This window comes from Vidua macroura, chromosome 6, assembly GCF_024509145.1.
Source record: "Vidua macroura isolate BioBank_ID:100142 chromosome 6, ASM2450914v1, whole genome shotgun sequence".
In the NCBI taxonomy this organism is placed as follows: domain Eukaryota; kingdom Metazoa; phylum Chordata; class Aves; order Passeriformes; family Viduidae; genus Vidua; species Vidua macroura.
Window position 1 is genome coordinate 50050375 of NC_071576.1, and position 26353 is coordinate 50076727.

Here is a 26353-nt window from a genome sequence, read left to right on the forward strand (position 1 = left end):
ACCGTGACATTTAACGGCATCTTAGGAGGCAGAAGTAGCCCAAAGGAGTAATTTGTATGGTAGAAATGAAACTGAAGGTTTCAGTCCTTGAATCTCTACAAACATCTGTGGCTGTATCACTTGTCCTCTGTAAACTTTCATGTGGGATGGGGAAAACACAGTAAGATTTCTCCTCACTTCTACCATGACATTTGAATAATTCCCTCTTTGTTTTCCTCCTCACCCTGTTACCCATTATCAGGCTACAACCCCAATGCCAAGGGCTGTGCCCAGAGAAAGTCCATGGAGCTGTAACTATGTCTGGGCCTCTTTGCAAACAGATGAGGCTGTTGAAAGATATTTTAATCTCCAGACAAAGACAAAATCAAACTGTTTTAGAATTGCATAGAAATGACAAACAGTGGAGACATTGGTTTTGCAAACTAAAAATGTCATCTACTTGCATAAAGAACAAAAAGAAAAAGTGAAATAAGTCAAATTGAGTGGTATAAACAAAGGAAATGCAACATGACAACAAGATAAAATAGGTAAGGAAACCCAATCTGTCCTGGCAGTGAGTTCTGCTGCATTGTGTGGAGAACATGAATATGCCCAGGTCAGATGAAAGAAGCCTTGAGCATGGAAGGAATGTGCCTGGCTGCCATCAACCAAAGTTCTTCAGAGTGAGAAACTTCCCAAAAGTCAATACAAAATGTTAGCAATTGCCCTCTGGTTTTTTGACTTTGCCTAAAATATTCAAGTCTTATTCTGAAAGGAACGTCTTTCTCTAACAGAGGCGTGTTTCTGTTTCTTTGCTCGAGCCCCAAAGTATCTCTTTTAATGCTACTGTCAGCAGTTAGCCACAGAACAGGAAGGAAATGTAAAGGATGCTAGCAGAGGTGTGTGTATCTGTTCAAAGCCAGCATTATACAATCAGAACAATCTATGTTTAAAAAATAAAACAAACTAAAAAACAACCACTAAAACCCAAGCAAACAAGGAAATCCAAACAGGGTTTACACTTTAGGATAGTTTCAGTTTGAAATGAATGAGAAGCAGGGCCACTGGCACAACTTTTCAGCATTGTAATAAAACTGACATGAAAATCAACTTACTCTTGTAAAATCTTGGCTTGCAATAGTAGGGACCTATCCTGGTTCAAGACCAAAATAATACAATCAAGTAGCACCCCTGGCTTAGGACACTTCTTAACCTTAGACCAACTGCTGAAAGACTCATAAGACTCAACAGTGAGACCCTTAACAAATCCCAGATTCATGTCTGAGAAGAGCTCTCTGAAGCACATGATGCACTTGGAAAAATCTGTTTTTATTGTAGGAGGTAGGACAATTGCACAGAAAAAGACAGTGAGCCTTGTTCTGTTTTGCACAATATTTCCATCAACATAAAAAGTTTACTTAATAACATGCAAAATTTTGAGATCAGCTGGCATCTGATGAAAGAAATGGGGACAAAAGTGCTGTCCCCAAGGGCCAGTTGAGCTTTCAACTGCTACACAGAATTCATCTCAACAAGGAGGACGGTTCAGATCAGAACACAAGCACAGTATTCCTTTTGAAGGCTTTCAGTGAAATTCTTAGGTTTCTGTAAACATGAAAAATATTCACTGTTCCACATAATTCTTTGCTGTGTTTAAATTTTAGAAAGTGCAAAATTTTCTGTGATTAAGAAATTTCATTTTTATTTGGTCTCAAAGAAGAAAGGGTTTGGTAGTGCTGGAAATAGGCCTTTTTCTATGGTCTTTGTTTCCCCATTTTTTGCTTTTCAGCATTTCTGGAAAGAGTTTCTAATCACACTAGAGCTAACTTAACATCCAGGCCTGTTCCCTGTTTCCTCTCTGAGAAGATCCTGATTCATGCCTAAACACAGAATGGCAGACATCACCCCCTTCTTTATGAGGGGAGAGTTCAACAGCTCAGTCCCCTGGCCATAAAAATCTTTAGTATTGATGATTTCCTTAATTCCCTTCTCTATTATAGCCTCTACTTGATCCCCTTGTGTTTCTTACTGATGCATTTGAGAGAAAATAAATTTAACTTAAAAATCAAATCTGACTGATACTTAATCTCTAACACTCCCGATGATTTTACAGTCTGAGGGAGAAAGTTCATGTTTCACTCTGATTTCCTGTCCCCCCCACCCCTCCCACCCCAAATAATAAAGATGCTATAAAGTTGAGGCACAAGTGGTTAAGGGTGAACTTGATCAGTTCTGACAGCTGGTTCTTGGACATGTCCTGGTGGTAAAGGCTGATCTCCTCCTGCTGGGTGTTGTGGTGCATCTGCAGCTTTGTGTTCAGCAGCTGGAAAACAAGAAGAGAACTCTTTGTAACTTCTCAGTAAACTGGCCCCAAATGTGAAAATTCTCTAAATGAAAGTTTCTAGCATAGGAACACTCAAACAAAACCTTCTATTTTCTGGTTTATAAGTGGAATCAAGAGTTTTTTGTGTGCCTAACAATGAAATTGGATTGACCCAACAGACTGCACTATTAATCAGTGTTACTTCTTAGATTACAAGTTGTTTCTGCTTTCTGTGAAATATTATCACATAACACATTGTTCTTTCTGAAATAAATCATATTTTTATGAGACCTTTAATTCCAATATGGGAAGCTTGAAAAAGAAATAATTAACAACTTGCTCCTGTATGTTACTCCTCACTGCATCAGTACTTAGAATGTTCTCCTTTTGCTTGCATTTAAGTAATACTAATTTTCATAGCTTGATGAAGATTTCAGAATATGCAGCTCCATTTCTGGATTTTTTTTTTCCTCCAATTACTCTTAGTAGCTCCAGTGGCCTGCAGATTTAAAGTAGTGTCTACTTGGACATCCTTGATTCAGTGAATGAGTAGTGGCCAGTTCTGGCTAATATAATGAATTCTCCTGACACCTAATTAAATGAATTTACAGAATGATTTTACATAAAATAATACATGTGTTAAGAACAGTATCTGCTACAATATTGACTGTATTGAAAGATGTATCATCTGCAATTACACACAATGGTTTTACTGAAGGTGAGGGCTCTTGGAATGAAGGGTCATAAAATTAAGTTACCTACAGAGAGTTTCAAAGCAAGTATAAATAGGTTCTGAAATCTCATCACTTCCCTTCACAGAACTGAGTGGGCAGAATTTCAGAGTGCCCAACAAGGTAAGGTGTAATCACTGAACACAGCTCCAGAGGTTTGAAATCCCACTGTTGGCCCTGCAGGAGCAGTTAAGAGCTCCTAGCACTCAAAAGGCTGCCTAGATAGGTCTGAAGCTTGTATTTGAGATCAATGTCAAGAAGTTCTTGAGCTTCACTGATCATGTCAGCACATGAACATGGAATCCAATAAAGCCAGCATAGTTTCAACCTTTCTAGAGACAAGAAAAGGCTAATTTATGATGCATGGGGCAGCAGAGCCCAAAGGAAAAAAAGCACAAAGGAAATCTGGGCAATCTGCTACGGATAAGAAGTGCTAATATATACCTGACTTTTGCTGCCACTAGTGATGAAATGCAGTGATTTATTATGCCTCCACCTTCTGCAGAGGGTGTTAAAGCAATTGGTCATTCATACTGCCCAAGGCTAACTTCTTGTGTCATGCTACATCCAATTGCTGGTAAATTGGCCACTGAGGATTTTAAATGCTTTGATTTGTTCTGCAGCCTGAGGCTGCAATGCAGCCATAGATCATGGGTCCTTGCCTTTTCTATGTCCCTGTTCTTCCCTGGATGCTCTAGATCTCAGTATTTCAGACAAATATGACACAATCCTCTTCCTCTGCCCATTGGATGCCTTGTCCTAGGACTCTGGTTTCTTACTATGGACTTAAAAGCAGTGAGATTTCAGGAGTACTTAGTACTTACTTCCCTCTGAAAAATAGGTTAGTGAACCTCTCTCCAGAGGTCATTAAAGATGCATTAAGTTAATAGTTTTAACAGAAAATATGGAGGTAATGACTTTTACATTGCAAATCTTATTTTAAAGTTTGTGTATCTACACAGAAAGACACATACGGGGTTGGATTTTCAGTTCTCCACCTGGTCCTGCAGGAGGACTTCCTTGCTGTAGTTTCTTTTGTTCCATCTGTTTTACAACCTGGTGAAAAATAAAATACAACAGTTGAAAAACTTGAATTTGTCAGTTTTCTCTGCTGTGACACGAATATACCTAAACCAAATTTTGCAATTATGTAAGGTCCTTCTTAGTGGGTATAGTGCTGAGTTGCTTTAATTCAGAACACCAAACTATGTTTTGCTGTGGTGCCATTAGTTTAGAATTCAGCTGGGACTCATATGAGAAATCAATGTAAATCTCCAGAGCTGGGAATTGTGGAGAGCCATTACACACACAAGGACAGAGAAAAGAGGAAAACAGATATATGCTGTCCTCACACATGTACCTGCTGAAGCTCTTGTTTCTGAGCCTGAAGCTGATCATGCTGTCTCTGTAGCTCTTCCTTCTGTTTCTGAAGTTCTTCTGCCTTCTTTCTAAGTTCATCTTCCTGCTGGGAAATGTGATTTTCAAATTCCTTCAGCTCGTCCTCAGTGAATAGCTGCTGTTGATCTAGTGTCTGCAAGAAAATACATACAAGCCTGAAAATACATACAAGCCAGGAAAGCATGGGGTTTTTTTATTACTTTCTTACTGAAATTCTTGCACAGTTCACTAAAATACCCTCACAATAAAACAGTGAGACATGACACTGTGTACACTCAATGAAAAGAGCAAAATAGTAATTTCTCAGCTGTTTTCTCAACAAAGCTCTACTATGGATTTAGATGTAGGAGAAAAATATCCTCCTTCTTCCAGCTGAGCTCTTATCTTCCCTTTGAAGTGATTCATAAGCAAAATGTCCATTTCCATTTGAAAAGCACGTGTGAAAAGCTCTTCCCGAATCCCCGGGGTGGCGCCAGACCTTTTCCGTTTGTGGAATTCACATCTGCATTACATTTAGGCAGCTGAATGATACCTTCAGCTGAGGGGCTTAACGACACACATACCAAAGCAGAGCTGAAAAAATACAAAGGTCACAGACATGCCGTTTGGTTTCCTGCTCCAAGTGCTGGTAATGGTGCTGCATGTTGTACTTGGAACATGTTTTCATTACCTCCCAGCTATCTGGCTCCAAAAATTCCTTTTTCTCTGTAGCTCGCAGGAACTCTTCCAAAGTCACTAGCCGGTCCTTGTTGATGTCAACCTATTTGAAGTAAAAAAATCAAGCTCAAGCTAAAGAACAGGTTTTGGAGGAGCCAATGTTTTTATTTCATCAATCAAATATAATCATTTTCAATTTTTTTATGTCCCATTTTCATGGGAGTGCCCACAACATTTTCTGAAAACTCCTTTCACAAGCTTACGTAGCTTAACAAGAATAGAACTACAAAGTAAATCCTGACATTTTACTTCAAAATTCACTGGCTTTATTGGAAACACTTGTGCTTACAGTCCAAACACTAACAGTGGAATGTATGATTTTTTTTGAGAAAAATGTTTTGTAGCTTTCTGGTAAGTACTCTGACTCACAGTTACAAAATTATCTCCACCGTTGGAGGGGGAGGTTTTGAAAAACAAAAATCCCACCCAACTGAATTGTGTTGGAATCCTTTAAGGGGAAGGGAGGAAATGCTTCCCTTTATGACTAATAGATGACCAGGCTTGCTCTGTTCCTCAAGTTTAAGGAATATAGTTGAATACAGAAATATTATGGGTGGAAAACACAGTGGTTCAAAACACCCCCTTTCCATTCCTGTGTCTCCTGAGCTGAAAAACCATCAGATCCAGTGAAGGTTTTCACTGTCACAGGTGATAGCTTGAGCTCTGAGCCCTCTTTTAAAGGGACAAAGCTGAGCTATATGAAAGAGGACATTGCTCTACTCCCTCTTCACACCTAATCTTACCCATTTGCCAACTGCCAAGGCACACTTAGAGTCTTCGTGTTTGACACAGAACTCACAAGTAATTTCTGTTGAATTTCAGTATCTGTAAACAACCAAGGCTATAGAACAATTCCTTCTCTGGAACTCTTTAAATAAAAACTAGTCAGCAGGCATTACATCAGAATACAGGGAGAGGGCTTGAGAACTGTAACTTAGCATAATCCCAGCACAAGCAGCACTCAGTGTGACAGGCCATCCCTTTCTGCTGCACTTGGACAACACTTCATGTTAGGAGAACTGTATTTTTTGAACACAGAAGGGAATCAGCCCCCACCTCATTCATTACATGTTCTCTCATTCTCAGCCTTTCTTCTTCCATTTCAACCATGTCATCCTCTTCATTCTTGGGATCATAAACTTTTTCTAACTGAAATTGAAAATTAGTACATGTTAGTTTGAAGAAAAGGCTGCTCATTCAAATGACAGAGCATTTCTGGAAAAGTGGTGTGAGATGTTCTCTGTGTGTGCAATTTTCCTTTTTCAGCACAGTATTTAAGCAACAAGTGAGCCTTTCTTTCCTAAGAATGAAGTTTTCAGTTAATTCATGTGGTCTGTTACAATTCAGTGCTGTGGATGTCACAGTCAAGTTGACCTCAGTGTGCAGTCTGATCCTACATTTGATTCAAAGCAGGCAGAAGTTCCACGTGGTTTCTGGAATGGGAGAGAGTGGCTTTGTCACCAGGGCATGCAGCTGACATGCAGAGTATCACAAGACAAATTCAGAGCCAAATTTAATGGTTCACTTCTCTTCTTGCACAATGCCTTTCTGGAGAGTTCATGCTTATGTGCTTCTACTTGGCTTTCTCAGGCATTGAGCTTCACTTGCCCAGCCACAGGTAATTTTAAGGCCCCAGTTTTTACACTACAAAACCATAAAACAGTGAGACATCTGTAAAAAAGACTGCACTGTGTCTTCATTGTAGTGAAGGAGATTATGGCAAATTATTGTACCAGAGTTAAATTTTCAGACAACAAACCAAGGCTTAAAGAAACTAAGAGACTGTCTATTTTATCAGATGTACATGTGCTTCAAACTAACCAGATGTAAAATATATTAAATTTCTGTAGCCACTTCCACAGTGCTGTCCCTGAGCCGAGGCACATGAGTGTGACCCTTCTTCTCATCAGACTTGTTGATGAACACTGATTGAGCACAGGTGCCAAGCTTCAGAACCTTTATCAGCTGCATCTAGGGAGAGCAGCTCTCTACATTGCAATTTACACAGGTAATACCTATCCTGCACATTAGTTATAGAATCTCCAGCAAGCCTGGGGCAGAAAAATACATGACCACTAGATTTCTGATGTCTGACTCCTATGCTTTAACTACTTTATTTTGCCTGCTGACAGGTTTTACATTTTTGTAGAATTATTAAGGATGCATGAAACTTGGCATGAATACTCTATTTTGTTGTCCAAAGCCTCCAGATACACTAGGGAAAAACAGACATCCATTTACTGATAGAAGTTAAGATTTGCAGTATTTTTTTTTACCTCTTTAGTAAATAGAGCTTCTAATTCTTGCTCATCCAGGAAACCATCATTATTGACATCTACAAAAAGAAGTTTTAAAAATACAAGTTGAGTACATATAGAAAGTCATACACATAATAGATCTCCAAGAGTTAAGTAAGGATCAGTGTACACATTTAACAAGAAGCTGGTTACATAGGTTGCTTCTACTGTTTAGGTTTTTAGCAGGCATTGGCTGGAGTGTCACTTTTGGTTGGCTGGACAAGTCTAGAGCAATCTCTCTACTTCTTAGATTAGCAAACTGAAATAGGTCACCACAGGATTGCGCAGACTGCAACTGCCAAAAAATATTGCTGAGAACAAGTTGTCCCCATTTAACCACTAAATTTGTAATTAGACTCAGGAGCAAGCAACAAGATTCTGCAGAAAAACTTTAACTGACAATATAACTCCTTAAAAACTTAAAGAATTACATTAAAATCTACATAAACATGGAGCACTTGAGATAAATGTAAGATGACTTTTCATAACAAATGCAGAGAGGAGAATACTTGATAATTAATGATCCATCTTTTATCCTACATTATGCTCTGAATACTGTTACACTGTCTCTGAAATGAAAAGAAACTATCCACTTCAAATTATTACCCAGTATTTTTGTGTAATTTCTTCAAAGTCTTCTATATACTAAGCTCTAAGGCAACAGGTGATTTCAGCTATTTCTGTTTTGGCAGGTTTTGCGCAAACAAGCTACCAAAAAATTTCAGAAAACTATCTTTCAAAATCTCCTTTTAGAAAGAAGAGATAAGATTTAGTAACTATAACTAGATGATCATTAAGGACCCAAGCCATTCTATGATTCTGTAATAATACATGCTTATTATATGTTATAAACTGAGATAAAAGTTCAGGCTCAAACTAGAACACTTTTCTTTATCTAAATCATCATCTTTGAGATTAGTCAAATTCTGTGTACTGTTCAACCCTTTGCAGCCTAGTACCAGGCAGGATCTACTTAGGGGCACTTTATGATGATGAAGCATTTAACAATATCAGAACATAAAGTTTCTTGGTGGCATCATCAGATGTAAAGCAAGGTGTTCATTGAGATGCATCCTTATCTCTGCTACTGCTTATTGTTTCTAGCTGCCCATTCCTCGGAAATCTAGAGGCAGGATTAGAGGGGTTTTGTGCAACTCCTGAAGAGGCTTGGCTCTTCTATGACCACTCCAAAGATTAGGGGTGTCTGGTACTTATCTGCAGAGATGATGAGAAAGCAGGTTTTGCCCTGCACAAATCTCTGAGGGTTTATTCCCAGTATCTACTGTACAACCAAAGTTATACCTATGGACAGCCCTCTAGGTACCCATACTTCCCTAAGGAATCACAACTGGGTTCTGCCTGTATGATTTTAGGAGTAGTTCAACGAAACACTGAATGTTTTTAAATTTTAAACTCCATTTAAAACATTGCATGAAATTACAAACAGTAACAAGTATTTTCTCCTCTGTACTATTCAGATTCACCCAACTTGCTTGAGGTGAAAGACTTCATCCTAACATATGACAAACTTGTCCTCAGCAGAATGTAACAAAGTCACTTCACGTGTTCAGTAAATTAAAACTAAACCTCTTACCGTGCAATTTGAAAAATGTTTTGGGGTCAAATTCATTAGGATCTAGTCCATCTGCTTCTTCCCACACCTCTTTCAGTTGATCTTTGCTTCCCTATAGATTGGTTACAAAGAAAAACTATTCAAAAGACAATTTAGTGTAATTTCCCTGCATTACCTTTGCATTATGGTTTCTCTGAAAGGCTTGCTTTATTTGCTGCTTAGTCATGTGGCAAATGGAATCAGTGGCATTTTCTTTCCTTCCCTTTTGGTCAAATCTGATATTTTCATTAGACTAAAAGCTCAGGGAAAGGGGGAGTGTAAAGGAAATGCGTATTCTGTGGAAAGGAGCACCTGTAATAATCAGTCATTGCCTCACAGCCCCATCCAGAAACAACAGCTGAAGGGAGCTGAATTGTTTTGGCTTTCCTAGAGCAAATGGTACTGTGATGCAGCTCCTTGCAGGCCAGGCATACCATGCAGGCATCCCTACCGTTTTGAATACTGTTCTGGCTTCTTCCTTATGAATTTCAGTGTCTATGTAAGAATTTTGGCAGCAAATAACACATCTGTACAGAAATAACGGGAGTTGTCAGTAGGGTTTGTAATGGGAGTTTATACAGTGGGGTTTGTCATGCTCTCAGCAGTGTGCCCACTCTCTGGTCCCATGTCAGTAAGAGGAGGCAAACGATGAGAACAAACAAAATACACCCTTCTGTGTATTAGCTTTTTCTCTCTGGAAAGCTCACACTCAGTCACCTAAGAACAGGCTGTGGCCTTACAGGATGGTGAACTTTAGGGTGATCTCCATGTTTTTTCTTCATCTCCTCAAATTTGGATTCCTCTTTCTTCCTCTTTTCTTCATCCAGTGTTTTTAAATACTCTCTCCTCTCGTGTTCTTTCATCATCTCGTATTTCTTAAACTCCTCGTGGCGAGTCTTGTCATAGTTTTCCAGGTCACTTGTAGCCTAAAAATGGGGATATATGCAGACAGATGATTATGTAACATAATCTGACATTAAACCCACTGTATTGTTCAGATCCGTGGGCAAGGCTGGCCATGTTGCCATTCAGGGCTTCCTTTCACATGACAGTGATGCAGAAACATCTCTCCTCCCTTGGTCATTTTCACAGAAGTTAATTTGTAATGGTTCATCTGTTGGGCAATTTTTGCAATTACATGGTGCTGTAAGAAGGCTTCAAGGTGTCCTTTCTCATCAGTGAGCAATAAATGAACTCAAGTTAATCAAGTGTTACACTAACAGTACCATTAACTCCTTGATCATTTCAGAATAAGAACATTTGTAGTTTATCCTACAGTTTAATAACAAAAGTGCCTTCGTTATTTATTGGACTTAGTTTGCAGCAGCTTAATACAGATTAAATTTAAAAGCTCCAAACAATTAAATGGAGAGAAAGGGTATCAGAGGAGAATATCTGACAATTCTTGTATAAAGTTGGGTCGTTTTCATACAGGCCAAAGTATTAAAGGATGTTTTGGTAGTGCTTTTTGAAGTAACATGTTTACACCTGACACTGTCTCTCCATTATTTACATTTTACTTTTCAGATTCACTGTATGTTTTAAAAAAAATTCCAAAGCTAAGACCCCCTTAAGTATCCATTATACCCTGTCAGAATCTTGATTGAGAAATGAGAAGACAAAACAATAATATATGTAATTAAAAAGTAATTGCCCTGTTAAGGGTATGCTTCTCCAAGCCAACCAGAATAGCCAACCAGAATTTTCCCAGAAGAGATGTTCAAAAAAATTATAATAACTCTATAAAAAATAATTCTACAGAAAATGGAGATAATTTCTGTACATTTTTTTTACCCTTGGAAGATTTTATCTTTCAATTTGTTTTGAAAGTATTAAAAACTGTTCGAATTCTCATGTCAGCCATACAGTGTTCTCTAGAGCATATCTGAGACATTTTTCCCCCTGGGAAGTCTATTTTTCTCCAGCAGTTGAAAAAAGCCATGCCCTGCTTAGTTTAACTGCATTCCCTGAATAAACCCCACACACCTGTGACTGATACTGAATTTGCTGAACAGACACTGAATGTCATGCCCAGTATAATCAATTTCTAATATTGCTATCTCAAATTCTACTCTGCTGTAGTTTTGCAGCTTGATGTATATATAGGAGATTGCAAAATTCATATGGCTAGGCTAGGGATGATTATTTACATCATTCTGAGAGTCTTATTTAGAAACAGAAATCAGAAAAAACCACTTGGGAAAAATGCACCCCTATCTCACCTGTATTTAATTTAAAGTCTCTCAGAAAGGTGTGGTTTATTCCCAAAGTTGCCTGTACTGGCATATGAATGTTAAGTCCTGTTAAGGTGACATCCCAAAATTTATAGACTTTTTTGCATCATACACACTGGCAACAGTTTTCAAGTGTGCATGGAGACAACTGATTTTTCTCAGAAAATGAAAACTGCATGTCATTTATAAAATGTGGTATATAGGAAAGGACTTCCCTTTACCAGAGGTAAAAAGCATAATTAAAACCCCAACCCCCACAGCAGTTCAAATCTGGCACTCACTGCTTTGATCAGCATATCCAAGTCTTTAGGTTCAAAGGTGTCAGGATTCTGATGGTTCAGGTGCTCAAACTGCTTAAGGAGAGTCTGATGGTCTATACCTGTGTCTGGAAGAACAAGGTACACATGTAAAATATTAAAATAATTTTGAAATCCAGAAAAATCAAGAAGTCTTTCATGTGGGAGCTTATGCCTTGTAAGTACCTGAAGTTCCCTGAGGACTGAGTAATTTTTTCATTGATGGAGGAAACTACAGTAACATATCTAAACTTGCTTTTCCTGGAGCAAGTTGACAAACTTGATGGCAATTTGAGGGCACTACATTCCTACAAACTTGATGTAGTGCCATCAAGTTTGCCATTAAACTTGATGGCACTACATTCCTTCTGATGGGTCAGTGCTGCATTTGCACCCAATCATTTTACATGCACAAATTACAGTTTTGTTTCAGCAAGAGAAAGCATGATCAATTAGAGCTTTACAAACTAAAAAAAAAAAAAAAATTTATTCTCTTTTATATAAATGAGATAGTTGACATTGTGCTCTACCAAAGCTAACAACTTGCACATTTTTCCTGCAGTGGGAGAAGTCCAACTCTTCTACTGTCCTGGACATTTTGCAAATGACACATCTGGCTAAAGATTTATGTACAATATGGTGTAAAACTGTATCAAATCAAATAAGTAGATATTTAAACTTCACTTGTAGAAAAAAGAGAAATGCAAGACAGTGGAGAGTCAGGTCTTGTGTCTAAAAGGCGGGAACATTTTCTCTTCCTTGTGAGAGGAGTGATGCCCACCAATATCACCACACAATGCACTAAAACTACACACATTTCTACCACAGCTTTTCTAGCTGTTACCATGGTCTCTGAACACTAATGCTACTCTCTTATGCTTTGATATGTTAAATACAACAGTTGTGACAACCTTTTACTAGATGGCTTAGCAAAGAATATTTTCTTTAAACAAAATTGGAAAACACATTTTCCAATATACTGAATATATATTCAGAATATTGGAAAATATTCTGAATAAACAGAATATACTGTTCTTTCACAAACTATCTGCTTTACAATCAATGCTGTGTTGTATTAACACAAAACAGTAAACACTGTCCAGGGCAGATTTCAGCCATCATTCCTCCCTGGTGAGATCATCATTTCTGTTTAAATATATGTGCCTTTGTCTTTATTTGAAACATTTTCAGAAGTGTAGTAATAGACTTAAGAAAAACCAACAAACACTAAAAAAACCAGACCCAAACCCCATTTTTCTCCATTTCTTACATTTAGGGGAAAAGATTACTTCTATTTGACACTATTTACTTGCCACATTATTGGATGATCTGAGACTCAACTCCGAACATTCTTCTGGCCTGTACTGATCAGTCAGGTAGGATCTTGTTGAAAATGTTTAAAAACATATCTGGATGAGGACTGAATATATGATGAATTTAATCTAGTTGTCTGAAGTTTTTTAAACCTGATTCAGCTGAGAGGAAAGAAAAGAGGATGGGTTTGTGTGCCTTTTATTTTCTTTTTGTCGATCAGACAGAAGACTAAGATACTAAGTGGCGTTAGAGGGAAAAGATTACAAGAGCAAATATAAGGAAGTCCAGCCTCTCTGCCTGCAGCTGCTATAGAATTCTTCCTGTGCATATTCCAAGATGTTGTCTAGGTGTATAAAGGCAGCTGGATTTCATAGTTAATCTGGCCATACTTGTATATGATGTGAAGCACTCATGGGCAAAGCTGACTATAAACTTTGCAAAGTGTTTTTACATCTTCGTACTCATCTGAATATTCTGAACTGCAATAATCTGTTCCCAAATGTAAGATCTCACATTTATACAGTAACATCAGAGATGTTGGGGGGAATTCCTTTTCTAAAGCACACTCTGTTAGTTACTATTGATTTATGAAAGCAGAGAGGGGCAGAAGTAATCAGTCCATTAAACTTCACAATACCTACAACAACTATGTACACACCCGGGTATCATTAGCTGCTGTCACCTAGCTGTGAATGTCACCATAATGTCACTGCACTGCTTGTCTGCAACAGGAACAACATCCCCAGAAACATTTTTTTGCCACATCTAAATTAGCTTAGCCTGCAAGGTAGATCCTTATTCTAGGAGTATTTTATTTGATGTATTATGTATTCAATTTCTTGGGATCCCCCTTGAAAACTTGCAAACATCTTTACAACAATAAAATACTGATAAAAAATATCATTTTCTACCCCCTAAGGATATGACATACTGTGTCATGGTTTTTCTCTTAAACACAGTCCTACTATGTTACTGGTTCTCTGTGAGCAATCTATGAACTGATGCATTACAAAAATAAGAGGTTAAAAATAAGAGGTAGAAGTATCTGAAAAATCCACTGACAGAAACAAGTTCAGTTATGTATAAAACAGAGATGGCTTTTCTCTTCTCCCCAGTTTCCTATAAAGACAGGTCTTTAATGGCTCCAGGCCAGCTCAGAAAGGAAACTCACTCAGTTTAGTCACTACTGGTGAAAACAAACAATGCACAGCTGCTGGACTTTGACATTTCTCTAACACAATTCCATCTGTTAACTCACCTAAATAAATTCTGTACTCTTACCTTGAACAGAATCCATTTTAACTTTAATTAACATTCTTAATCTTGCTACCTCTTGCCTTTTTAGTTCATCCAGCCGTGTTCTCACATGGTGGCTTACTAAATCAAGCTCTCTGCTTAGCTTTCCACTCTGTCAAAAAACAAAAAAAGTCATGCATAAACACAGGAAGAAAGAAGCCTTTAGGATTCCCATTAGACATAAACTGCAAGACAGCAGACTAATGGCAGTCTCTGGCAATTCTGTAACCCACACTCTAAGAATCTCAACATTTTTTCAAAGAGTAGATTCAAAATTTTTATGCCTATGGTTATGGAAACAGAGAGGAATCCTAAAAGCTTTCAGAAAAGAGAATTTCTAAGTATCTTGCTCCTCCAAAGAGCAAGACCATAACCTTGAAGGAGCAATAACATTTGTGACAAATAACATTTGTGACAAATGTCTTGATCAAATATTCTCAACTGAGTTCAAAAGAACTGTGAGAAGCACACAAAGTGCCTCATCCTCTCAAGGAGCGCTGTTAAGCTTGAGGGAAGGTGCAAGGCAGCAGCAGCCACCAATGTGTATTCCAAGAACCTGGAAATGAGGAGGAATCTCCAAGGGTGACACTAGATACAGCACAGAAGGAAAAGATGCCACAAGCTGCCAGCAGCAACATGAGGGATTAAAGGAAACACAAAAGGCAGCAGAATCTCCCCCTTAAGTTTGTCATTTTAGACTGTTTCCTACTCATCCCTTCCTAAATTTCCAGCTCCTGAAGGGGCAATGCATAACAGCCACAGGAAGAAAGAATACAACATACATGGCTCATGATTATGGATTTAATTAACCTCAATTTAACTCTTTTTTTCAAACCCACCTTTATTTCTTCTATGTCAGCAGTCTGGAGTTTCTCCCTGAAATGCTTATCAGTTTCCAAGACATCTATTACTTGCCTGAGATATTCATCATAATAAAGTCCTGTATCCTTAAAAAAATAAAAAAATAAAAAAAAAATAAAAAAAAAAAAAAGGGAAATTGAGGAAAGACTATACTGACAAACAGTTAATTAGTTTTGTTTAAATACAGTTATTAAACTGACATTCTAATCTTAGCAACACTATGCTGTCCTACATATCTTTTTGTTTTCAGATTTGCATCATTGCCCTATAGCAATTTATGATCCATTGTTTCAGCAGCTGACAAGGAAGAGGAGAAAAGTGATTAGGAATCCTTGTAATACACAAGCATCTGTCATGTTAATATAGTGTGTGTTTTTTTTAAAACAGTGTACTTCATTTGTTACTGTTCTATTTGAAACACTGAACTGGAATCACTGAGTGGAATTTCCTAAGGCACCACCCAGTCACCTGAAGTAAGTCTCTGTGGAACAGTTATGTTCTTCCTGTTGTAAGGTAGGAATTCCTTCCATGTGCCAGCTCACCTTTAGCAGCTCATTAAAAAAAAATAAAGAGCAAATTTGAACAGAACATCCCCATAGTAGATGGCACACACACTGACAATACTGGCGAATATTAGTTTCTTTCTAAAGGAATTTGCTATATCCAGATTACTAACAATTAGGATAAGCACTTAATCAGATCAGTTTCTTTATACTTACTGGATTTTCTACCTTCTCTCCTTCTACATGGCCTTCTGCTTTGACTTTTGTCTTATCTATGTCTATAGGTACAGCTTCCAGGGCCATTAGGAGACATGTCATCAGCACAAGACACTGTTGGGGCAGGACAGATAACCTCTTCATCTGAAATGAGACCAGGTCACAAAAATTAACATACATCATCTTAACCTACTGCACTGAGGAAAAATTTTTTACATTCTTACCTGTAATAACTCACTTTCCTCACAATGTCCTGCTCTCAAGGAACATGAAAACTCGGAAGAAATAATACAACCTTAATTTCTGAATGCTGTTCTTAGGCAAATAGATTGGCTTCCACTTGTGTACTAAACCTAAGCTGTAAATGGTGAGAGGTTTGTAACCTGCTGAGGTATTATTAATAACAGATAGCAACACCTATTTAGGATATTCAAGTCTCACATAACTAATACTGACATTCCTACTTGGATCATGCCTTTGCTGAATTTATTGGCAAAATCCTAAAGATCATTTAGGGACATTGAATCAGATCTTAGTGTAGTAATGCCAGTGGATTTTACATTTCAACACTGAAACATTTTGCTTAATTTGGAGTCAAGATCCCCTCCAAAATTTATTTGCAGGAAGAATATTTTACAATCCGTGTTATATCCATATTTCTGGTGGGTAGAGATTCCTGAAAAGTGGTATTCACACGACATGAAACTGTTGCTGAGGCCAGGGCTTTATGAAGATGGTTTTCCCCACCCTTTCTTTAGTGTATTAGGTGGAGCTAACTCACACATAATTTGATAAGCACTGAGCAATTTGAGTTCTTGACCTTTGTCTTCTTCCCATCTATCAAACTTGGTTGAAAATAATTCATTCAGAAGCTGGTAAGATGGAATAATTAGAGTGAGTACAGGGAATCCAGCTAGAAAAAGTAATGATGGTAATCCAGCATCTGACAGTAATGTCAGGCTCTTGAGACAGTCTGGCCAGTTCAGACTGTGACACTCCATTATCTATGGATATTCTATAGGAAGTTTGAGCAAATTCCAGTGTTACATTGGTAATATAAATCACCTCCTAGAAGGTGAAAGTTGACAGTTGAAGACTGTTTAAAATTAGCTTAGATATGCCAAAGAAAAAGACGTAATATAGCAGAAATGTGCAGTCAAATAAATCAAAAGTATACCTGCTACAAGAGGAATTTCTGTACAAGTGCTTTAGCAAGTCATGCAAGGAATTCTGTCAAAAGTATTTATGTCTACCACCAACAAATCTCTTTTTAGGGGGAGGGGAGAGAGGGACAAACTAATTATGGTGTCAGTGCCAGTTTTCCTGACTACATGATCTGGTACTTGACAGAGATGCATTGCTTTTGCTTGGGTTAAACTGCCCTTTACTATGGCACTAAATGTTGATAATGGTACACACTTAATATTAAGCATTGTTGACACCTTTATTCCCCCTTATTCAACTGCTAGGAAAATAAAAGCACTCGTATACATTAAAAAATGCATTCAAGATGTGTAGAAATATTATTTCTTTTGTTAGGGATGAGGAAATAGCTAGAGATAAAAGTATATCCACCTATCTATTGTTTTATATGTCAAAGGCTCAAGAATTACAAGAAGTTCTGTAAATTCTTTAAAACTGTTTTTTCTTAATCACATCTTCAGCAAAAGGAGCCTAAATGGATTATGCTCTGCAAATACCTGTCACTTGCATTTTTAAAAATAATATCTGATCATTAGCAGATGGGATAGCAGGAGCTATTGTTGCTGCCACATTGAGCATTTGAAATTGGATGTCAGCATTACTGTCAGGTTCACAAATCTGACTAGCCTTGCCTAGGTTATACCCTTAAAACAAGCAAACAAAGACACCAGAACCAGACTGATTTGCTAGAACTGGTAAGTTAATTTCTATACCTCTACACAAACTGTTGGCTTGCAGTGAAAAGGGTTCTGATGAGTGAAAAGCTGATGAGTGAAAGGGTTAGTTTTTCACCATTGTTTTTAAAAATGCCAAAGTTCCAGTATGTTGGGTGTTTTTAATTACAGAATATTGTTGTATAAATGCTGTGCCTAGATTTGTAATTTCAACAGAATTTAATCACAAGACATGATGATAATAACTAGCAAATACTAGGTCTTCAATTCTCCTAATCTTGATGTAGATGTCAAGACTGAGAGGAGTTCTTGGTACTACCAGTAAAATAAAAACCCACCTTGTTGAAGTTCTTGCAGAGTGTGAATGGGGCTGTCTAGTAATTTCTAAGTGAAAGTATGTAAGCATACTTCAAATCTAGGAAATGCATGTGAAACAAAACTAATAAACCCCAAAATACTTATCAAGTACATAATAATTATGTATATATACACTCTCAGCATTTTGCAAAACATTTTTAAAAGGTTATGTACATTTGAAGTATTCATTTTTATAATACTAAAAATCTGGAACCTGATAGATACTTTTCCAACCAAAATATTTTCATATATACACAATTATAGTAATAAAAATAATTTAATATCATTACACACTGCTCTAGTTTTGCAAAGAGTGTAAACAGTGTTTTAGAAAATCATTATGAGGCTAGGAAATGAGCATGCTTAAGCCCATCAGGTGATGGCAGAGAAGCACAGAAAGCCAGAAACTCAGGTGCTTCTCACATTGGTCTGGCATTGACTCATTCTTTGCCTATGGCAAGTGCTAAAGCCAACACTTTCAACAATGACACCTGGTCTTTGATCCATTTTAAAGACATGTCTTAAAGCTCCTGACCTACAACTTCTACTAACATGAACAATTATGGAGACAAGGATTGCCAGTTTAGGTTGAAGAGGGGCACACTTAGATTTTTCAGAATTTTTCTTGCTCCTGAGGAACACTGATAGATAAAAAGTCCATGCTGAGCTGAAACAACTCAGATATAAGTAACCATGCTGGTCTGCCAAGCCCCATATGAGGGTGCACTAATCACCTCCAGATTTGGGATGGGCAACTGGAGCTGTATCATCCTTGAGTACCTCTGCAGTAGTCAGCAGAGTTAATCTATCAAAAGGCCTAATCAAACTAAGTCCCACTGGCTCTGCTGACATTCTGTGGAATTTGTGCTCATGGGCAATGAGGTTTTTCTTTAAGCTTTGTAATTACATGCTGTCATACATAATGGGAAAGACTGGATGATATCACAGTATGTTCTTCATATCTATTTGACGTAATAGGCTGCTCAGAAGACTTCATCAGGCGGTTTTGCTTTAGGTTGTGCAGTGCATGTTTTTATTGTAGCTTTTTCGATAAAACAAGCTAAAAAAATTCACACATACCAGGAAGAATAAAAAGCAGAGGAGTCCAAAATGGGTAAGTAAACAGTATCTCTATAATCACAGCTGACTTTGCAGACAACTATGCCTAACACAGCATTTCCCACAGTATTTTGAGGAGCCCAACTGTGATGTAACAAGTAAACTGGAAATACATTTATTAGAATAAAAAACAATTAGCTAGTGAAGACAGTTACTGTATTTAGGTATCTACTAGTCCAAGACTATACTCACCAAAATGTCCTTAAGAAAAGCAGGTGACTAAGACTAAGACACCTTTAGAGTGTGCCAGTGTCACCTGAGTCACTGGGCACCTTCTACTCTGACGTGTACTAAAAGAGATAAACCGGGCCCATTGCAAAATCTAACATTATTCACCTGCCAGAAAAACTCAGCACAATTCTCAAATTCAGCAACTGTAGGAAAGAGTGAGAAAAGGCTGGATGAGAAGAAAAGTGGAGATTCCCCTTTTTGTTCCACCAAGCGAGTTCATTTCACTCTCAGCCCACTACCATCTGCTTTTAAGAGTTCTGCACTTTTGAAAACCCATTCCTGGATGGCCATCCCTTCCCAGGCATTTAGAGTGCATCCATGTCAGGAATGTGCCTTTTTACCAGAGCCACCAAGTGAGCAATCACAGAGTGTGCTGCAGAAGAGAAGCAGTGTCACTTTGCTCACTGCCATCAGCAGTACGTAATGCACAGCATACATCCCCCTGCCTTGCCATGCGGCTTATTATTATTATTCCTATTTCTATAAGCTTTAATGGAAATACAAACTGTTATGGATCTGCCCAGCTGACTACTTTCTCAAAGACAGATGGAGAGAGCTAATGTTACAATTGTCATCTGGAAATTAAGAGATTTTAGTCAAAGACAGGTAGCCCATCTAGATGTAAAGGTAGCATTAACTGTCATCTACTGGTATCAGAAATCAATCTTATTTTTACAAGAGGGATACACAAACATTCTCACTTGCAGTACATAAAGAGAACTAATCATAAAAGTAGTGCTCTAGAACTGACAAATACTGTAGATTATAAACAAAGCCAATATCCTAAGTTTTCAGGAAAAAGGAAAAATAACTTCTCCAAGTATTTCAAAAAACAGAGTGAGAGCTCAAAGAATGAGATAGTCAGCAGAAAACAGAGCCACCAATGTACTTGCATGAACAGAAAAATAAAACTGGAAAAGAAAAACTGCAGGCTGCCTGTCAGCAATCTTGATTATTTGTTAAGCACAAATTCCTATAAATGTCAGTGAAACAGGATTGAACATTTGAATTATAAAGAGCTACAGGCTTTGAGAGGTAACTTCAAAATGCTACTTTTAAAGTTTGTTCCAGCAACTGTAACACAAACTGCTAAACACCTATTTTATACAGCTGCCAGGTATTATAATACAAACCCAAAAATCATAATACTTACCCAAAAATTTCTCAAAAGTGAGATATGCAAAAAGATAAAGTGATATCAGGATGCAGTGTCTGCACATGTACAAGCTCAGTGGATGGTTATGATGCAAGACAGCACAACACTGTAAATGTCACATCACACATTTGCACTTGCCAAACCCATGAGCACCATGATGGGCAATGAAAACATAAATCTGGACTCACATAATACACAATAAACTTATCTTTTCACAGATTTCACATATGCCTGCTCTATCTGATATGGAAGTAATTAAACCTGTGTGAGATACAGTGCAGATGTGCAGGATTAAATTAATGTTCTCTACAGTCATGACCATAATGTGACTTTCTATTTTTATGCTGTACACTGGAGAAATGAACACTCTTTACAAGCAGTGCTGAATTAAAAAAAAAAAAGTCAGGAAATAGATAAAATATATCTACTCGTTTATTTTTCTAAGAATATTCCACTCTCAGTACTGGAATGAGATGTAAAATATTCCCTCATCAGTCTGCTCCAGTCACCTAGCATCTTCAATCTGGTTTCACCTCTCTGAAACACCAATATACCTGTTCATGTATCACAGTTTAAACAGGAAATGTTTCATTCCATCAGCTTTTTCCATTTCTTTCAAATTTATTTGCAAATCTATTAATTGAGCCACTTACAGAACCCTAAAAGAAACTACATTAAATGTTTGAAGTTAGGCAAAACAGATTATTCTTATGCCATATTCTGTTTGGAAACACCAGGGTTAGTTCCTCCCAGTCTTTTTCAGGAGCACTTGCTGCACAGATACCCTAAGCTATCATACCTTAAGCAGGGTATGAAATTCCATAAATCAAGAGTTAATGCATCTTCTTCACACTGCTAGTCCAATGAGTTAGTCTGGCATAAGCACAGCTGACATGTGGCAGCAATTTTGAGAAGCAAGTGGAAAAACCTGTTTGCACTCACTCTGTTAAGCTGTGAACCTCTGGCTGCGGTGAGGGTGTCTCTTCACTTGGCCACCAGTCCCCCACACTGGGTTTACCCCTTGAAGACACAAACAGGAAATGACATGCAAAGGAAAATGGCTACAAGCTGCAATAGTTTTCCCCGTACAAGTGAATGTTCCAAACACAAAAATACCTCCACCCTTCCCTTCCCAAATGAAAACTGATCCTTTTAGAAGTTAATGTGCAAGCTGTTAACTATTATAAGCCAGCTATTATTGCTATATAATTATATATATATATATAAAGTTTCATTATCCTTTAAGTATTTTTCTTTTCTCTTCTATCAATGCTGTTCACTAACTGTATGATTCAGTTGCTTTTTTTTCCTGGCCAATATTCAACAGGTTTCACATTGGTCATGCTGTTCTAATCTTTTGTTAGAGCACATCCCACTCAGTTCTCTGCACCAGGAGACCTTCCTTATTTTTTCAAGAAGCATTTTAATCTTGCATGGAATTACTAAACAGTATTATTTAAGTACATAAAGGCAGCAAAATCCTTTTTTCCCATCCTGTTTACTTGCCTTAAATTATTTTGAGTTGTATTTCTTACCTTTTCACTGAACTCGAGCTGCTTAATTCTCTTTACAGCTAAAAGCTGGCTGATGGAACAGCTGCTTTTTTCAGCTTCCCAGAAAACACAGCATGCCTCGACCGTGCCTAGTACAACATTTGCTCAAAGAACCTCCTTTTAAAAAATGCACTTCAGCTGTTTTATTAAATAAGTCATCCAATAGTAACACAAAATATGAATGCTTGAGTGGAAAAGAGCAATTTTATGTTCAAACCACACACAGTATAGGATAATATCATAACACAACACAACACAACTATGTCCAGAAGGAAAGATGGCATAGAAACAAATTGAATTGGCTGATGCTACACACGTGCTTAGCTCTGTCCTAAGTGAAGTCTGAAGACTTTTCTTCTTGTTGCAATGCTAATTGTTCATAATTTAAAAACCTGTGTGCACACACAAATAGATACACATATTTATAATAGTACCTGCCTCCAAGGAATTTCCCTGTCCTTGCTTCAAAAAAATAAAAACCTCTGTCTACAAAGCTACCTTACTAACTGAAGAATGTTGAAATATTAGCCTTCTTTTTCAAAGCAACTTGCTTGGTTTTATTAATTCTTTCCAATAAGGTTGCCTCAGAAAAAGATTTATAAAGCCAATAGTCAAGCAAAAACTTGTACTGAATTCAATGTATACTTTATAAAAATCTTATCAGCTTTAAAGGGAAATTAAAAAAAAAATTACTGCTATAACTCTAGCTTCCTGCACTCTAATTTCAGTTCCCACACAGAACATAATACAACAGTACGCTTCGAGTCTCATAAATTCATTTTTCATAAATGTAAATGGCAATATTGTCAGTGCTGACGTAAAAAGCAACCTCAAATGTGCTACTACACACAATGAATAAGCTTAAACTCTAACTCAAATCAAAAAGTATTTCCATTATTCTAACAACATGCATTTTGCTCTAGTCAACAAGTGATGATGCTAAAAGTAAGCTTTGAATGCCCCAGGAGTCCAAGGTACCTTTTTCCCCCTTTGAAAAAAAAAAAATACAAAATAGTTATCCAGAATAAATCTAGATCTAAAGATGTGGAGCCAGATTTAAAAATATTTAGGCACTTAAAGACCGCTGCCTAAAGAGATTTATGTTCACAATTTGCTAATTCCCATTGATTGCTACTTGCTTAGAAACAAAAACACACATCAACATCCCATTCTAATTCTATAAATACTAGCAGGAGAAATGCAGTCATAAAAAGGGTCTACACTTCTCTTGAATTACCTATGATGAAGAATAATATTTATAACTGAATATGATTAAAATTGTTCTAATGAAATGCAGTTTCTTTTGCTCTTCCAACTGTCAAATCACACACAGAAGAGCAAAAACTATTGAAAGTAACATGACTTTTGACTGATTTCATTTGGTTTGGCATTAGCATCTGGTCATGCCTTTCTCTACATAAAAGCACACCCCTATGCAAAAGGCTCCTGTCTGCTACACACCTGACAGCAACTTCAGAGGAATCTTTTCTGCTTACTGAGCAATCAATAGTGAGAGCACAATACCTCACTAGATCACTAAAACACCTCCTCACAGGAGTTCAAGTCATAGAAAACCCTGATAGCAGCTTCAAACTTAACAGTAAATGATTTTATCTTTCTTATGTAAAGTGCATTTGTTTAGTCAGCACAGCTCTGAAACTACTGCGTCAATATTTCCACACCTCTGACAGTTAAGTCAATATATTCTACATTTTTTATTACCTGAGAGAACTACTGCTCTCCACTTTCACGGCTGCAATTTCAGTTAGGTATGTATGGTGGGAGGGAGGCAGGTTTTGACAGAAAATCTTTAATTTGGCTTATAAACACAATTTGGCTTTAATTTGGCTTTAATTTTGCTTATAAACATAAACTTTCTGTTCATGTCAGCAGCACTACCAGTACTGTACAGCCAAGGTATGAAAACTTTGCCTTAGTATTATTAAAAAATAATTATTGTTGTTGTTGTTCGGTTTTATTTGCCCAGTGGGGTTTTCTGAATACAATTTCAGACACCAAATAATGGTATCTCATGCAGTATGATAACAAACTTAATATCAGATGTCTTTGCATCCAATTGTTAATGTAAGTTTTAAGCAGACCCAACAGGCAATATAAATTTATAATTTTATTTCCCCTTTTTCTTTGTTTGTCTTGTTTAGAAGTGAGTGAGATTCACATTGCTCTACATCAATACAATTTGTTTAAACCTATGTTATTTTTTTAACATAATTATATTTCTTATTCTGAAACAAAATACTGCTACAAAATCCTAGAGATTTCAGAAGCAAGTAAAAGGGAGAATAGGTGATGACACTTAGGAGGCACTGTATGTAACCAGGTTAGTAGTCTGTGGCCCATGGTGGATGTGGAACTGTGATTGTGCAAGATCATTGTGTAGTAAATGACAGTGAGAAACATAACAGGATCTTAAGTGCTCACAGAAATGTGGGCTTCTCCCATAAACTTTCTATGAGTTTTAAGCAGAGGTCCATAAAGGTTTCAAAGTAGAGTGGCTCCTATCCAGTCTCTACAATAGGAATCTTCCCTGCGCTGCTTTGTTTGGTCGAGAGGGACAGTCACTTCAGAATTCAGAGTAGAGGTGCACCAATATTGAGTCAGCTACAGGACTTGTCTTGACACTGAGAGAAAACAAAATGACACAAAACCACAAACCTCCACACTGAACTTGATACCATGAGTGCACAGGCACTTCACTGTTGATACTGTGATGGTTTCACGTTGAAACTACTGGATGTTATCTTTCCATAGCAAATACTCGTAAGTCAAACAACAAAGCCTTTTTTCTCCTACAGGCTTACTAAATAAAGTTGCCAAATGCAAACTCTTTTGAAAGCCTTAGCCACATTCATTTCAGCAAAAAACATTACCTCTCTACAGCTGTACCTCAACCTTTTCCACTTTTGGAATTATCTGAGTGCAGTGGCCAGCCTGGCACTGGAGTACTTTTCACAGCTCCTCCAGGGGTACCAGAGTAACAGCTGTGGTCAGCTCTGGGATCCCAGCAGAAGAAGGACAGCAATCTGCTGGAGTCAGTCCAGAGGAGGCCACCAAACTGACCAGAGGATGGAGCACCTCTCCTACAAGGAAAGGCCGAGAGAGTTGGGATTGTTCAGCTTGGAAAAGAGAAGGCTTCAGGGTGACCTAATGGCAGCTTTTCACTACCTAAAAGCAGCCTTCAGGAAAGATGAAGAGTGACTATTTAAAAGAGCATGTAGTGACAGCACAAGGGGGACTAGCTTTAAACTGAAAGAGAATAGGTTTAGATGAGATATTAGGATTTTTTTCTTTTTTTTTACTGTGAGGGTGGTGAGGCTCTGGCACAGGTTGCCCAGAGAAGCTGTGCATGCCCCCATCCCTGGCAGTATCCAAGGCTACGTTGGATGGAGCTCTGAGCAGCCTGCTCTAATGGAAGGTGTCCCTGCTCACGGCACGGGGCTGGAACGAGATGATCTTCAAGGTCCTTCCAACCCAAAGTGTTCTTTGACTCTAGACAGTAATGCTGAAGAGCTGTGCCCTTTCTAGTGAAACCCGTCGAGTCTCCTGTCCAAGTTTTCCCCGCGGTTGTGCAATTACGAGCCACTCAACATTTCTGCCGCTGCTGCAGCTGCCGCCGTTGCCAGCTCTGCTTTCATTTCTGCCGGCGCTCTACAGCCCGCCGTCACCTCCCGCACAGCCGGGGGCCGGACGGGGGGACCAATAGAGGGGACACGGACACACGCACCCCCACACCTGGAGCCGCCTTCCCGGCGGCCGCCAGGGCGCTCCGGGAAAACTTCAGCTGCGCCCCGCTCCCGCCCGACAGCCCCGAGCCCCGCCATTCCACCGCCACCCCCCGCGTCCCCGCCTGGCCGGCGGGAGCGCGCTGCGACCCCCGCGTCCCACCGCGACCCTGACAGCGGCTGCCCCGCCGCCAGGCCTCCGCCCGCGCCGCCGCCAGGGGCACTGGGACGGACGGCGCTACCTTTGGGTCCCGCTGCGGCAGGAGCCGCTGCTTCTCAAGGGCGAGGTGCGCGCTGACGGCGGGTACGAGGCGGGGGCTCCGGCGGGCGCGTTGCGGCTCCGGCTGAGCTCGGCGCGGCTCGCTGCGACAGTCCCGCGGCGGCCCCGCGCCCGTTGCCATGGGCACAGCGCCCGCCTCCCAGCGCGCGCCCATTGGCCGGCGCCGATCCGCGGCGGCCGTCGCGGAGCGTTCCGATTGGGCGTCGCGGGCCCCGCCCCGCCGTGACGCGCGCCCCGCGGAGCGGGGAACGTGGCGGCCC

General features: G+C 38.7%; 1 protein-coding gene across 5 annotated transcripts; it reads right to left on the bottom strand.

Moving 5' to 3' along the window:
* Window positions 1–299: 299 nt before the first annotated feature.
* NUCB2 (nucleobindin 2) lies at window positions 300–26197 on the bottom strand. Of its 5 annotated transcripts, XM_053979894.1 has the most exons (15): window positions 26056–26197; window positions 22053–24712; window positions 21460–21537; window positions 15778–15921; window positions 15037–15144; window positions 14183–14309; window positions 11573–11676; window positions 9798–9983; window positions 9040–9130; window positions 7425–7483; window positions 6205–6297; window positions 5102–5191; window positions 4394–4564; window positions 4008–4089; window positions 300–2302 (listed from the first exon to the last, which is right to left on the bottom strand). In XM_053979894.1, the coding sequence occupies exons 4-15, from the start codon at window positions 15919–15921 to the stop codon at window positions 2190–2192; spliced, it is 1368 nt and encodes a 455-aa protein (XP_053835869.1). In that variant the 5' UTR covers window positions 21460–21537; window positions 22053–24712; window positions 26056–26197; the 3' UTR covers window positions 300–2189. The 5 variants fall into 5 exon arrangements, with proteins under 5 accessions (XP_053835869.1, XP_053835868.1, XP_053835867.1 ...); XM_053979893.1 differs by lacking the exon at window positions 22053–24712; XM_053979892.1 differs by lacking the exon at window positions 26056–26197 and having other exon boundaries at window positions 22053–25777.
* Window positions 26198–26353: the final 156 nt, after the last annotated feature.

Coding starts and splice junctions, on each gene's coding strand:
- NUCB2 (XM_053979891.1), bottom strand. CDS start 15,960: ATGATGTATGTTAATTTTTGTGACCTGGTCTCATTTCAGATGAAGAGG. Junction 9,984..11,572: donor TGGATATGCTGATCAAAGCA/GTGAGTGCCAGA, acceptor CCCCATTTTTAG/GCTACAAGTGACCTGGAAAA. Junction 5,192..6,204: donor GAGAACATGTAATGAATGAG/GTGGGGGCTGAT, acceptor TACTTCAAATAG/GTTGACATCAACAAGGACCG.